The sequence below is a fragment of the Juglans microcarpa x Juglans regia genome, chromosome 2S, assembly GCF_004785595.1.
Source record: "Juglans microcarpa x Juglans regia isolate MS1-56 chromosome 2S, Jm3101_v1.0, whole genome shotgun sequence".
Taxonomy (NCBI): Eukaryota; Viridiplantae; Streptophyta; class Magnoliopsida; order Fagales; family Juglandaceae; genus Juglans; species Juglans microcarpa x Juglans regia.
In genome coordinates this window covers 18,503,900-18,519,606 of record NC_054597.1, presented here as the reverse complement: position 1 = coordinate 18,519,606, position 15,707 = coordinate 18,503,900, and the positions used below count along the sequence as shown (strand labels likewise).

At 39.1% G+C, this 15,707-nt stretch overlaps 2 protein-coding genes and 1 long non-coding RNA gene across 5 annotated transcripts in view; 1 reads left to right on the top strand and 2 right to left on the bottom strand.

Annotated features, from left to right (window-relative positions):
• The window catches only part of LOC121251940 (probable sugar phosphate/phosphate translocator At1g06470), a 26,328-nt gene extending 18,529 nt beyond the window's left edge, over positions 1–7,799 (top strand). For 2 of the 3 annotated variants that reach the window (XM_041151355.1, XM_041151354.1), the window contains exon 13: positions 7,408–7,799. The gene's annotated coding sequence lies outside the window, so the exon portion shown is untranslated. Of the gene's footprint in view, positions 1–6,761; positions 6,878–7,407 lie in introns of all 3 variants that reach the window. The other variant, XR_005938143.1, reaches the window with a different exon arrangement.
• Positions 3,144–4,190, bottom strand: LOC121253449. Its single transcript, XM_041153463.1, has one exon. The coding sequence runs from the start codon at positions 4,188–4,190 to the stop codon at positions 3,144–3,146; it is 1,047 nt and encodes a 348-aa protein (XP_041009397.1).
• LOC121251942 lies at positions 7,076–15,707 on the bottom strand. The gene is made up of 3 exons (XR_005938144.1): positions 15,694–15,707; positions 10,452–10,463; positions 7,076–7,214 (listed from the first exon to the last, which is right to left on the bottom strand). It is a non-coding gene; the product is annotated as an uncharacterized LOC121251942 (long non-coding RNA).

The following is a 15,707-nucleotide window of genomic DNA, read 5'->3' as shown; positions in this document are numbered from 1 at the left end:
TTTCTAAGATCTCAAAGGGGCCTATGTACCTCGGGCTTAGCTTCCCCTTTTTACCAAAACGCATTACCCCTTTCATCGGTGCAACTTTCAAGAATACCTTATCTTCTGTATCAAACTCTAGTTCTCGTCGTCTCTGGTTGGCATATTTCTTCTGTCGCTCTTGTGCTATGGCGAGCTTCTTTCTGATAATTGATATTTTCTCACACGTCTTGTATAATCTCGTCCCAAAATCCTCCTTTCTCCTACTTCATCCCAGTAGAGTGGTGACCTACACTTACGCCCATAGAGAACTTCATACGGTGCTGCCTGAATACTTTCCTGATAACTGTTGTTATAAGCGAACTCAATAAGGGGTAGATACTTAATCCAACTACCCTTAAATTCCATCACGCACGCTCTAAGCATGTCTTCTAGGATCTGAATCGTCCTCTCTGATTGACCATCTGTCTGAGGATGAAAAGCCGTGCTGTAGGTCAAATGAGTTCCCAACTCCTTCTGTACCTTCCTCCAGAAAACCGAAGTGAAGCGGGTATCTCTGTCAGAGATGATCTTAGATGGAATCCCATGTAATCTGACAATCTCTCTAACGTACAATTCTGCCAGTCTATCCATAGAGTACGTCATCTGAATGGGAATAAAATGGGCTGATTTTGATAGTCGATCAACAATCACCCATGCTGCATCTTGACCTCCTAATGCTTTTGGAAACCCTGAAACAAAGTCCATCCCAATCTCATCCCAGGTCCACACTGGTATAGGGAGTGGCTGCAGTGTACCCGAGGGTCTCTGATGCTCTGCCTTGACTTGTTGACATGTCAGACACTGTGCTACATATGCCACTATCTCTCGCTTCATCCCACACCACCAAAAGTGTTGTTTCAGATCCCGATACATCTTGGTGCTCCCCGGATGAACTGTGTAGAGTGAACGATGAGCTTCTCTCAAGATCAAATCTTTGATTACTCTATCTTTGGGTACACATAATCTTCCTCTAAATCTCAAAGTGCCATCATCTGACACTAGAAAATCAGGTCTCTTACCCTCTGCTATCTCTTCTTTAATCTTCATCAATTCTGTATCACTTGCTTGGGCGTCCTTAATTTGATCTATCAATGTTGAACCTAGTGTCAAGCTATTCATCTTAGCTTGAGTATCCTGAATTACCTCAATGCCAGCTCGCTCCATGTCTAGTAGAATATGCCTCTGAGGAGTGAACATCGTAGCCAGGGTGCCAGAGGATGACTTCCGACTAAGTGCATCTGCTACGACGTTTGCTTTACCAGGATGGTAGTTAATATTACAGTCATAGTCCTTCAGAAGTTCCAACCACCTCCGTTGTCTCATATTCAATTCTTTCTGCGTGAAGAAATATTTCAGACTCTTATGATCGGTATAAATCTCGCACTTTTCACCATAAAGATAATGTCTCCATATCTTCAAGGCAAAAACCACTGCTGCAAGTTCCAGATCATGGGTTGGGTAATTCTGCTCATAACTCTTTAGTTGTCGGGAAGCGTATGAAATAACCTTCCCATTTTGCATTAGAACACAACCTAATCCCTTTAGTGAAGCATCACTGTAAATAACAAATCCTCCATCTCCCGAAGGAACTGTAAGAACTGGTGCTGACACTAATCTTTTCTTCAATTCTTGGAAGCTGTCCTCACACTCACCTGTCCATAGGAACTTCTCATCCTTTCTTGTCAACTTTGTCATCGGAGCTGCAATACTTGAAAAGCCTTCTATAAATCTTCTATAGTAACCAGCGAGGCCTAAGAAACTTCGTACCTCACTGACATTACTAGGCTTTGCCCACTTTACCACTGCCTCAACCTTTGCTGGGTCCACAGAAATTCCTTTTGCTGATACCACGTGTCCCAAAAAGGAAATCTCTTGTAACCAAAACTCACATTTCTTAAATTTTGCATACAACTTCTTTTCTCTTAGTGTTTGAAGGGCAATCCTCAAATGTTCCTCATGCTCAGCGCTACTCCGAGAATAAATAAGAATATCATCGATAAAAACTATCACAAACTGGTCCAGATAATCCTTAAATACCCTATTCATAAGATCCATGAAGGCTGCGGGGGCATTAGTTAGACCAAACGGCATAACAAGGAATTCATAGTGTCCATACCGTGTCCGGAAGGCTGTCTTCTGCACATCTGTCTCCTTAACTTTCAACTGGTGATAACCGGATCGCAGATCTATCTTAGAAAAGACTTGGGCTCCCTGAAGTTGATCAAATAAGTCATCAATCCGGGGTAGAGGGTATCTGTTCTTGATAGTTACTTTATTCAACTCCCTGTAGTCAATACATAAACGCATAGACCCATCCTTCTTCTTCACGAAAAGTACTGGAGCACCCCATGGAGAAACACTGGGGCGTATGAAACCTTTCTCTAGTAACTCTTGCAATTGATCCTTGAGTTCCCTTAACTCAACTGGAGCCATACGGTAGGGTGCTTTAGATATAGGCACTGTTCCTGGAGTGAGATCAATCGCGAACTCCACTTCTCTATCCTGTGGTAACCCTGGAAGATCTTCAGGAAATACGTCTTTAAAATCTCTAACCACGCTTATGTCTTCAATCTTGAGTCCATCTTCTGGTGGTAAGATCAAACTTGCTAGAAATCCCGTGCACCCTTGTCTCAAAAGTCGGGTGGCCTGCAAAGCTGAGATTACATGAGGAGGGGAACTTCCTCGCACTGATTGAAAACTAAACTCCTCCCCATCTGCGGATTTAAAGACTACTCTCTTATTAAAGCAATCCACACAGGCATGGTTCCGGGATAACCAGTCCATTCCCAGAATCACGTCAAATCCGGACATATCAAATACGATCAAGTCCGCAGGTAGAATTCTCCCTTGAATCTCTATCGGACATCCAATTAGTACAGAATCACAAATAATGTACTCTCCCGAGGGCGTAGCAACAGACATGCTAGGTTCTAGTGGTTCCGGTATCTTCTCAGTCAAAGGTGCATAATGGTTTGAAATGAAAGAATGAGTAGCACCAGAGTCGAAAAGAATGGAGGCATGACGTGAAAACAATGATAATGTGCCTAGATGAATGTCATAACAACTTAGAGCTATCAGGATCATGCAATTTATTCATCATTCTAAAAAAAAAATATCTAAATTTAGAAAAAAAAACGAAAGGTACCTGTGACTACATCATTTGATGCCTCAGCATCAACAGGGGTGAGGGTATAAACTCTTGCCGTAGCTTGCATCTTCTGTCCTCCACTCCTACCTGGTTCCCCAGGTTTCTTAATTGGGCAGTCCCGAGCTAGATGGTTTGGCTTCCCGCACTTGAAGCACACATTCTGGCCATACATGCACTTTCCCAAATGTCGCTTTCCACATGTTGCACACGTGGGGTAAGTTTGCCCTGCTGGTGGCGGCCTTTGACGATTCTCGATGTGAGGCCTCTTGTCCTTATGCGACACTGTCTGGAGTTGTTGCTGTTGCTGGCGCTTCCTTTGATTGTTGTACTCAAAGCTCTCTTGGAGGTCTTCTTCAGCAATGGTAGCTCGGGTGACTAGCTCCGTGAAACTCCGAATCCTGAGAGTACGCACACGTTCTCGAATCCTACGATCCAGTCCGCGCTCGAATTTCTCAGCTTTCTTTTCCTCATCTGGAATTAAGTAACTGGCGAACCGAGAAAGCTCCATGAATTTCGTAGCATACTGTGCTACCGTCATCGTTCCTTGAGTAAGGTCCATAAATTCGCGAGCTCTCGACTCCCGAAGGGTCCGTGGGAAAAAGTGATCTAGAAAGATCCTCTTGAAATGATCCCAAGTAATGGGGACTGCTTCCCCTAATTCCAGCTGCACTAAAACTCGAGTCGACTTCCACCACTTGTTTGCCATGTCAGTCAAATGGTAAGTGGCATATTTCACCTTCTGATCATCCGCGCAGTAGAGCGCTTCAAAAATCTGCTCCAAACGCTCAATCCAGCTTTCCGCATCCAAGGAATTCAGTCTGCCATCGAAAGTAGGGGGATGCTGGCGGGAAAATTGCTCCAAGGTACAACCGGCCTGTGGAGCTCTAGGCGCCATAAATTGGCCGCTAACCATTGACTGGAAGAATTGGGTAGCAGCAGCAACAAGAGGGTCCGGAGTATCATTCTGATTAGATCCAGAGGATCCCTCTCGGTTTGGGTGATTTCTAGTGCCGGGGGCCATGATCTACGTTAAGATGTCATAATAACAATTATCTAGTATTTGATAAGAACGTAAAAAAAAAATGACAATGAAACAATCCTACACTGATGGTTCTAACTAGTAAAAACTATAATGTATTCAACCGTAACAAACCTGGATTACTCGCGAGCAGGCTAGGAGCATCCTAGGAACTTTAACTAAAAATTTACAATTTTTTTTTTTTTTTTGAAAAGTCTACAGAATCAACCTGGCTCTGATACCAAATTGTAACACCCCCTTCCCGTAGGCTAGGAGTGCCACGTATTTTTCATAAAAATAAACCCGGCAAGCGATTCTCTAATTTCATAATTGAAAAAAATAAACTGAAATAATTTATTATGAAATAAAAGGTGTAATAAAACTGTCTTCCAAAACATTAAATGAAATAAACTGAAATAAATTCATGTCATAAAAACCATGTTTATTTTAGAAAGTCTGAACTAAAAAAAATAAATGCTCCTTCTACTCCTGGCCTGCCTGCTCGTAATCATCATCTTCACCTGGGTGGTTAAAAACATGAAAACAAACTAAAATGAGTCGATGACTCAGTAAGAAATCTATCACAACGTAAACGTAATAAACATAAGATTTTCATAACAACTTTCATGCTGAGCTTAAAAGAAATTCATGATTGTTCATGCTGATGCTTATGCTATGTATGACTGTTTTAACTGAATTAACTAACTGATCGGACTAATTTAACTGATTTATCTGACTGGCCAACACACTTAACCCTGTGTGCAAGGTTGTGCACCAGCCCCACATCCCGCTGCAGCAAGGGGAACTGCTGATAGTATTCTAGCATACTATGGTGGACCACGACTGAGTTCATGGCTTGCACACCACCCTGAACTGAACTGCATTGGTACCATGCATCTGAATGGCCATCTTATTAACTGATCTGATATTATCTTACACTTGAATTTAAGATGGCTTAAGTGTCTTATACACATGAGATGCATGACATACTACATACATAATCATAAATTCTGAATTAAAACATGATGCGGAATGACATGGTCGTATGCTATGCTAGATGACATGCTTGCATATGACATGAGCGGTTCATAAATAGTGGCTATCAATGAACTGGCTTGGATAATACATACATATAAGCTAACTGTGATTATCCTAATTTATGATCAAATTTACTTACCTCGATGCGTTTCTTCTTGAATAATACTTCGTAACCTGAGACCTATATTCAATAAATAACTATCACCAAATTGTTGGAAATAAATAAATACTAATATCTTACTTAACTAAATTCGAAATTCTAAAATATAGTCAAACCAATATTTGTTTAACACTAAAATCAATAATTCATAGTATTTATATTACTTAAAAATACTAATTTATAATTTAGTAGAAATACTCGAGCTATTTTAAAATAATTCACAAAAACTTAAATTCTTAAACTAAGTTTCATTTCTCAACATAATTATTAAATCTTATAAGAAACTTAACCAATTCCACTAAATTCTTAACATAGAAATTTTATTAAAATTTTACTAAATTGACAAAGGAAATTTAATTCAAATATTAGACTTAACATTATTCTTTAAAAACATATTTCTAATTCTTTAAACATTTTTATTAATAAAAATGAACCTTTAATTAACTACATTTATTTAATAACTCAACTAGTAATATTAAACTCAATAAATTTCACTAAAATAATTATTGAAATAAAATAAGATCATATTCAATTAAACATTATTATAGTCTGTAAAAAGGGTTAAAAACTCTGGCCCATAAAATAAAACTATAATACATGAGCCCAACAAACAATGAGCTCAACACTCGTGCAAGGCCTAAGGCACAAAACCCATCAAAAGAACCCACGGGTTCAACAAAACCCGAAACCCACTGCTTAAACACAAGAAACAGAGAGTTCGAGAGAGAGAGAGAGAGAGCTGTGGCGGCCGAGGCCTTACCGGAAGGGAGTGGGTCGACGGGGGGTTATGGGTCGGCGGCTTTTGCGTCGTCGAGGAGAGGTTCGGCGCCTCTTGAGGTGGCCACCGAGGAGAAGGGGCGACGGCACTGGTTCGGCAACAGGGGTTTTTCGCAACTCACAAGTTTGTCCTCTCATGCACAGGTAAGCACGCTTTATAATGGTAGATGATAGAGAATTAGAGAAACCCTAGAAGAGCCTAGACGGCATGAGTAGAGGAATACACGGCACTAGAGTTGGTGTTCCACTAGGACGCTAGCAAAACAAACAAAATCACCGAGAGAAACACACGGGTTGGGTGGTTTGAAGTTTTCAAACAGAGGTTAACAATGTGATGAGGTTCGGTGACTAGAAGAAAAATTTAAACTTTAAATTTCAAAACAAAACCGTAGTAACAAAATCTGATACACTTAGAAATCCTTATTAAAACAAAACTCTAACAAATCATACATCGCAACTATAATAGAAAATATAAAGATAAAGTACATATAAATTCTGATAAAACTATAATCATAATAAAAATATAAATTCTAAAAATATAAGATTACTAGGAAAAAAAAAATTTTACTTATAAACCCTAAAACTAAAACTGGTATGTCACATCTAGCTGTCCCTACCTTTTATTGTTTTGGTCAAACATAATCTGAGAATATGACTTGGCTATGGGGAATCTAATCCTGCTTTGGAGAGATGTACAAATAAAGCAACCTTTAAGGTATTTTTTTATATATTTTATTTGTCATTTGTCCTTAACATTATGAACCTATGGCATCTTTCCAAATCAGGGTCTTTGTTTGGATTTTGATTTTAACTGTTAAAAGGACATAAATTTTGTGATAGCTGGCATAACTGGGACGAACATTAAACACTTCGATTGAAATTACTGGCCATTTGGCTGCAATGTGTATCAAGCATTGTATAAGGGGAGTCAGTTCTGGTGGTAGGACTTGTTGGATGGCATACATGTGTCAGACAGCAAGACCGGAGTGACATACATTGTCATCACCTACTGATGATCCTCACTGCTATGTATCACCAGGACGATAAATAGACTTTAATCATACTTCTTTTTCAAACTATTGGTATTCTCGGTAGTGTCCAATAAATATTATTTGGATTTTAAGCAAAATCATATGGTGTGGCCACTACCTGTGCTTCGTAATTTACCTGCAAGCATATATATTGAGAAGATGTGCTATTTTGTTGATTTAAACAGACATCTCAATGTGTGATAAATTTATTCAGGGAAAGTCGATACGTAGTGAAGTCCTCTTTTTTGGCGAAGCTTGTGATCAGAGATGCTTTGGCTAGTCTCAGCTTCCGCAATTAACGAATTTCCTCTCCTCTTCAAGCTTACCTCTTGTATGCCCATACTTCCTCTTTTGGCTGGTGGGAGAAACGGGAAGCGCTTCTACATTAGTAGTAGTCAAGCAAACAATTATTCAACGTTTATTGCTTACTAGCAGTCAGCAGAAAAGCCTTTTTGGTACGGCAAGTTTCCTCAAGCTTCCAGTTAATAGGAATATTTTGGCCGTGTATGGAAATATGCTTTTAGATGTTAAAGTTTTAATTCTACTGCAGCTTTTCTCATGTCGATTGCAACAGCAAGCTATCGTAATAGAATGTTTTTTCTTCAATTTTGTTTTGTTTTATGTTTGTTTGTCACCTTCAATTGCCCATCGTGTCAGATGGGGTTATTCCATTGTCCATCGTGTTGGATGTAAATAACAATTGCACTGAGCTATTGTTTGTCCCACAAGAAGTAATTTTCTTGAGAGCATTCCAATGTGCATTCCAGTGTCAAATTTTAAAATCAAAAGACTTTTTTTTTTTTTTTTTTTGTGTCGGAAGTATCAATGCTTAGAAGTTTTTCTTATTGTTCATATCATTGAATGTTTGGTGTTCCAGGTGATATATAAGATGGCTCTTGCTTGGAGCCTCTGGTCGTCTTCTATGTTCTTTCCTCTCGTTCCAACCTTAATTTCCAAACAGGCTAACGGAAATAGTTATTGCTCCCTACACAAAAACATGGACCAGAATGTTATGCTAGAAACATGTTTAATTTTTCGAGGAATTCAAACACAAAGAAGTCTCCATTCTTTAAAGCACAAATAAACCGCTGGCATCATTGCTGTTGATGAGAAAGAAAATAAACTTATTTATTGGTTAGGAACAAGTAGTCTATGACTGCTGCATTTTCTCTTTTGGATGGGGAGGAGTTCCTTTCACCAAAAGTACTGCTGAGAACAGCATGTTAGTCCCAGAACACTAGCAGTTAAAACTCAATGAAAGTATGACACCCAAAAGCCCTAGTAATATCGGATCAAACCATTTACCTGCCCAATTAATCAAACACTTTGTGAGGGTGTAAAATACACTAGGTTCAAAATGGTTCTCAAGCCCCAGCTCATCAAGGGTTATCACTAGAAGACAGAGGAAAAGAAATATCAAGGGAACAAGAATGGACAAGGGGGTGAGGGTGTCAGGAGACAGGGAGGTGTCAGGAGAAATTAGGAAAGGGAGAGACGGTTAGACACACAAAGCAAACATCTCTCACCACTACCGAGGCACCCGCAAGAAGAAGGTCAGATAAAAGGAACAAGGTGCTTACGGTTTTAAAGACTTCTTTTCTTTTGAATGCTTGGAGGGGTTTTTTGATTTCTTCTTCAACCTCTATACAGAGAGATCCGAAGAGAACCTATTTTCTAGCAAATAGATCTCCAGCTCCCATTGTACAATGAGAAATGAGAGGCTATGAGAGACTGTAAGCAAACATATTATAGTAGAATCTCCCCTCCTCAAATCCCTGTGGACGTAGGCCTAGTGTCGAACCACGTAAATTTGTGTCCATCCCTCATTAGCCCAGCCCACCTCAGAGCATCCGAGAATGAATCTTTCTTCCCTTCTGGGTTGCGCCGTTTTTTGGCATTAATAATGGCGCCGTCTCTGGTATCAAGATTGTTTTTGCATCAGAAGTGGAAGGACAATTTCTCAACGCGCTAAATAATCTACGAATGAGCAGATGAAAGTTTTCCACATAAGTATTTTCAGTCATTCCACTTTTATTTTTATGCAAAGCACTACTGTAGAAAAGGGGCAAGTGAACCTTTCCTCACCCAGGCGATTAAAAGTGCACTGTACTTTTTATACATCCAGCATGTAGGGCCGAGGTCCTAGACTCCCCGACCACTTGAGCTTAAATAGCGCCCGCAACTTCTTGTGCTTTTAAGTACATAGTATATTTAAATGAGTAGTATAAATGTTGTTCACGAATATACACTGGGCGCATAGAAGTGCACAGCGGACAAACACTGTGGACAGTGCCTGCATGGGCATCACGTCCCGATTGTGCATGGCATGCACAGTGCACAACGGGTGCACGACAACGTGCACTCGGGAGCCTCGTGGTAGCCCACCGCTAGGCTCGTTAACCAACCGACGATGACCACAAGGATCGCCGATGGTTTTTGTCTGATGCATGATGGCCCCCACCTGTAGGGTTGCACTCGGCATTTGGGCCTTGGTTTGTCTAGGGGGTTGCGCTGACGGTTGCCAAATGAACCGTCGGCTGGCAACCGCCGGAGCTATCTGTCTCCTCAAAGATGGTCCCTGACCACTTGCCCACGACAGGGACCTCGTCACATGGCCACATGCATGGGATAATTCCGATATTCTTGAGATAATTTCCTTTTATATTAATATTTATCTTTAGAAACTATTTTCCAAATTCTTAAGCTAGATTGTAGCCGCATTTATTTTGTTTCCGGATTTGAATCTTGACATCTAATTAATCCCGTTTTGTGGGATGAATAGGCGGTCTTTTGGTTTTTGTGTTTTAGAGAGTCTAAGTTTAGGTTTCGATAGTTCGGAGTTTATTATTTGAGTTTCTTTCAAGGAGACAGATCTGGGGGAGCAAAGGCAAGAGCCGCATGCTTTATCAACTGACTCTAACGAAAAACACTAGTTTTATTCTTTTTATTTTTAATTTCATTATGAACTAATTTTATTTTCTAGAACTAATTATGAACTAATTATGAACTAATTTTATTTTCTAGCATTAAATACACAGTTTATATTTCAAGTTATTTTATTTTCAATATTTTCATGATTAAGTGTTTATTCATTATTCTTAATACTTACAATTTTCTAGCTAACTATTTGTAATACCTCGCTTTCCAAAAAGACATTTTAGAACTTTCGGGAAGCCAGTGTGCTACTACTAAACTTAAACTTAAAAGTTTTTCTTTTTAACAAAGCACCAGATGCGAAAGATTTCCATAAATAACAACCTTTAATAAATACTGAAAATCCAAAATAAAGTCTGCGGAAGCACTTATTTAAAAAAATACGGAAGTCTCATGTGCTTATCAAAATAATTTATTTAAACTATAAACCATAGAAATAATCATAGCATAATCTATCTAGACCTCGCCTCCCGGGATCAAGTCCTGTCCTGTAGTCTCATCCTCATAAATGTCATCATTTGGGATAGTTTAAAAATATAAAAAAGCTAAAATGAGTCGAATACTCAATAAGCAACACATCATACAGTAAACATAATAAACATAAGGTTTCTTGAAAAACGTGCATACTCACAAATACATATGTAATTTACATGAACATGGACTTATCTTTCACTTATCTTAGGTCGTTACCCACTGTTGACCCCCGTGAGTTCGGGTTAGCGAATCTAAGTAGATTCCGATTCCACCCGTGGTTGCGGGTTATGGAATCCATACATAAGGAAGACATACTGGGTGCACTAACAGCATGCACGACCTGGCAATGCAATATACCCATAACAAAGGTACCGTCTTCATATCATAACATAGGCCGTTACATATTTCATCAAAATCATACCTGCATGTCATTTCATAGATTTCAAAAGAAATCACATACATACTTGTCATATCGTATCATAGATTTCAAATAAAATCACATTCTTTCATAAATATAAATAATTTTATGAAATAACTCTTACGTAAAATCATGCATCTCATAAATAATTTTATGAATAATTTCACATAAAATCATCTATGACTTCCCATAATTATTTTAATGCATAAATTATCACATAAGATCATCAATATTCATAAACTTTCACATAAAATCATGGATTTTCATAAATAATTTAATGCATAAATCTTCATATAAAATCATAGATTTTCATAAATATATCATGATTGGGTACGTAAAGAGGAGCTTCCAAAGAAGGGCATACATGCAAAATCTTTTTATAAAAGACATGCCGTTTACCGTATATACGTGGGTATGATCATGCTACTTACCTTGCAGCGCTAATCCACTATTTTCAGCGCATAATCGGTTGCCTATAAAAATAAACACGCAATTTTCATAAATTTCTAATTAAACCCGTGACTTTATTTGAAACCTAAACTACTATAATAGTCTATATTTCCTAAACCTAGATTCTTCCTAACACTAAAATAATCTTATCTTTTAATCCTAAATAGACATGGGTATTTTTGAAAAACAACATAATGGGCATGGGCATTTTGGGAAAGTCTGAAAATTAAACACATAAAATGGGAAGGCATCTTACGGAAACAGAAGAAAAGAAAATGGTTTACGGGAGTGGAGGGTGGTGCGATGCTCACCGAGAGAGGAAGAAAGCAGTCGCGACGGTGGGTCTGGTGGCTGGGCACGGCGTCAACTCCGACGAGTGGCGGCTACGCAACTGAGAGTGAGAGAGAGTTATGAGAGAGAGAGAGAGAGAAACTGAATCTTAGAGAGATTATAGGGAGAAGGTTTACGGACCACGCAACATGCATGGGAGCTTCGGGCGGTGGCGATGGGCGTCACTGGGCGGTGGAGGCTAGATCTCCGGCGTCATCTGTTGCTGCTGACAGTGGTGTCGCGGCCCAACAGTGGCAAAACGTTGCTCTCGGTTTGGGCGAGGATATTTCTTCTGTTTCAGTGCAGTAAAACAGAATATTGTCCGTGTGTTGGTTGGGCGGTGGGCTGGCGGATATCGCCGGACGTGGTTGGCTTGGTTGAGCAACAGTGGTGGAGGGCAGCATTATGGAGGGTGTCGGCACGTTAGGTGGCTTCCGCTCGGGGTCCTTTTGCTATGTTAAAGGGGCTGAGTGTGGGTTTGGTTTCCCATGGTAATTCACGGCAGAGGGAGGAGCGGCTTGGCAGAAGAGGCTCACGGTGGAGGGCTGAGTTAGGAAACACAGTTGTTTTCTGCATTCATGGTGGAGGGAAAACGACGTGATAGTCTGGGGGTGTGAGGGGCTGGTTTTGGCTTGAGGATGAGGTTGGTGGTTGTTCACACTGAAAAAATTGGCTCGGGTTGGACGTAATGAACCTAGCTCTATATATAGACCAATGAAAACCCTAGTGAAGAAGGAGAAGAAACGTACGTGCATGGAAGTGGATTAGATTTCGTGCGTGTTTGAAATTTATAGAATAAAGTCCGGTAGCTAGTAGTTTTATTATGAAGAGGAAATAAGAATAGTAATAGTGTTTGGACTCTAACACACGTGCTTGGAGTTAAAAATAAAATAAAATAAAAACTAAAAAAATAAAAAATAAAATAATAATAATGGAGCCTTAACTCTAGGTTAAAAAAAAATCATCTGATAATTCTCATATGGGCTTTAACTCATTTATTGAGCTTAAAAAAAAATTTATCTGTAATTTATCCCTAAAAATATAGGATTGGGTTGTTACACTATTGTTCGATCTTTTGGATTGCAATGAGACCGATTGGTGATTTGTGATAAAAGCTCTAGGATTAAACACCATTAGTTGAGCGAAAGCAGAGATACTTTACCGCGACTAGTATGATTTTCAAGAAAAATCGAAAGAACTTAATGAGTCTCCAATTAGTTAAATTCACATAGAGATATGGAGTTATTAGTTGGAGATATTTTTGGTATTGTTCGAGAGAAAATATTGAATAGTTAAGGGATTTTCATCATCAATTTAGCATAATTGGGAAGAAATAACAAGAAAGAATAAATTGTGTGGGATTTGCTAAGTGAAGTCAAATGCTCTAGATCCATTCTAATGATTTTTAAAAATCTTAATTTTAATGTTCTTTTATTCAGTTTAATTTAGATAAACCATTCTTTAAATTTTGATTTTCCAAATAGTAATTAATTTAGTCAATTTCAATACTCAATAGCATAATTATTTCCTGTGGGTTCGATAACCGTTTTCTTTCAAATATTTTACTACTTGTTACGATTCTATACACTTGCATATATATATTTCTATGCGAACATCAGATAAAAGAGACAGGATGACTACGGTTTCAAGGACTTCTTTTCTTTTGAACGCTTGGAGGGGTTTATTCGACTTCTTCTTCAAACTCTAGACAGAGAGCTCCGGAGAGAACCTATTCACCAGCAAGTAGATCTCTAGCTCCCATTGTACAGTAAGAAATGAGAGGCAATGAGAGATTGTAAACAAGCATATTGTGATACCCCGTATTTTAGTGTATTTTAATTGAAGGGTTATCTTTATTAATTTAAATATTGGTTTCTCTTGTTTTAAGTTTTTCAAATTTTTCGTCGATTTATTTTTATGATTTTTAATTTGTGAAAAATTATTTTGATATGCTTTCTTAATATTAATTATTGTTATGCATTTAAATTGTTCTTTATTTTAAATTAGTTTATTGTTGGGTTTAATTATTTTATTTTCATTTAATCACTACGTTTAGATTATTTTATTTAACTTGCTGTTTTGAAATTTTTTTCGTTGGATCATTTTTGTGACCTAAGATGTGAGGACTGGACCTCATTTCTTTCCCTCACTTTTTTTTTTTTTTTTTCTTCTTTTTCTTTTCTTCTTTTTCTCTTCATTTATTTTCTCCTCTCTCTCTCTTTTCCCACGCATGACTTCTCCCTCTCTTCCCCATCCATGCGTTGTCCTCCACAGCGCCATCGTGCGCCACCCCTTTTCCGTCATCGCCCCTTCCAACCGTCTCCCCATCGGTCGGCAACCTCACCCCCAAGTTTCCAGCTCCTCTAGCGCCGCTGTGAGCCCCCACACACAGCTTAAGCCGCAACACCCATTGAACTTGTGCGCCGTCGTCACGCCGCCATTGGCCACCACCTCTTCACCATACCCCAGCTACCTAACCCACCCATCCTTAGCCCCGATCCGCCATCGGTGAAGTCCATCCATCTCCATTTCTGATTTGAGCTTTTTGGACTTCAACCGCCCTTTACCCCACCACCCACGGCCAACCACCACCACCATTAGCTTCACCAACATCCCTAAGCCCTTCCATTGTAATCTCAAGTCTTCGTTTGTCTTCCTTCAAAATCTAGCATTTTGAGACCCACGGCCTTGTGCATTTTCTCACTGTTACATTGTTGTGTCGCCACTTCTAGTACCTCTGTGATCTTTCGAAAATTATATTATAGCACTATAAGTATATTTCCAAAGAGCTTTTGAGATTTAAATGTATTTTTGCGCCAACTCATATTTTTTGTGAATTGGTTGATTGTGTTGGACTGAGTTCGAGGAGTACGGGGGTCGGTTGGATTGGAGGATGGAGTTGTTTGTGTGATTGGCTCATGCTGGGAGTTGCTAATTGTTAGATATTTGTGTTGTGTCAAGTACATTGCAAGTTGCACGCACGTTCATGTTTGTAAATGCAAACTTAGTTTTCGCATAATTGCATACATGTTCATGTGTATATTTGAAAATCGGATTTTCATGTGAGAAATGATTTTTGGGTGCGTGTGTATCACGACCCCAAGCCGAGTTGGGGCATTATCTCAGTGAAGCTCCTCTGGTCACTCGGGAGTGGCATATACTGAGTGATGTCCCCTAGGTTATCACCCAGCGATAACGGGATCGAACGGGATGGTAACGTTCTTGTGCCAACTCCATGGCCCCTCTGCTGGTGGGGATTAGAGGATGCTTGGCCATGAACGCTTTAGGTGCAGAACTGGACATCACTCATTACAAAGTCATTCGTACGGTCGTTACCCGTGATGTGACGAAGGGAGCCAGGGTGTGCGGATGATCCCTAGAGGAGATTATGGTGTATACAATTAAAATGGATATTGGACCATTTTCTGGAAAAATAGTGTATTATTGTTTTGGGTCATTTTCTGGGAAAATGGCGGAAAAATATTTTATGAAAATATTTCGGACAAAAAATGGGATTTTGGCGTGCGTTGGAAAATATTCATTTTCAGGAAAAATGACGTTTTGGGTCTAATGCATGTTTCATCATATGCATGCATAATTGTTGGTTGCATTAATGCATTTTTATTCTCAAGGGTTGTTTGGATTATTACTTACCTGCGGTACTGTTTTATGGTAATGCAGATTTTGTTGCAGATGATGTTGAGGGTGAGCCTGAAGATTCGGCTCTGCCGGATGAGTGATATGGGATCACTCTTTTATGTATTTGGACTTTATATTCTATTTTTCGGGATAATTGTATAACACTTTTTAAACGTTTTACTTATGTAAATTTGTATTAAACAATTTTGGTACTTAGTTGACTTACTTAAATTATCCGCTGCTTTGTTTTTGTACATTGTTGCATGTAC

Excerpts from the sequence above, each read along its gene's own strand:
- LOC121253449 (XM_041153463.1), bottom strand. The coding sequence starts at position 4,190 with ATGGCCCCCGGCACTAGAAATCACCCAAACCGAGAGGGATCCTCTGGA.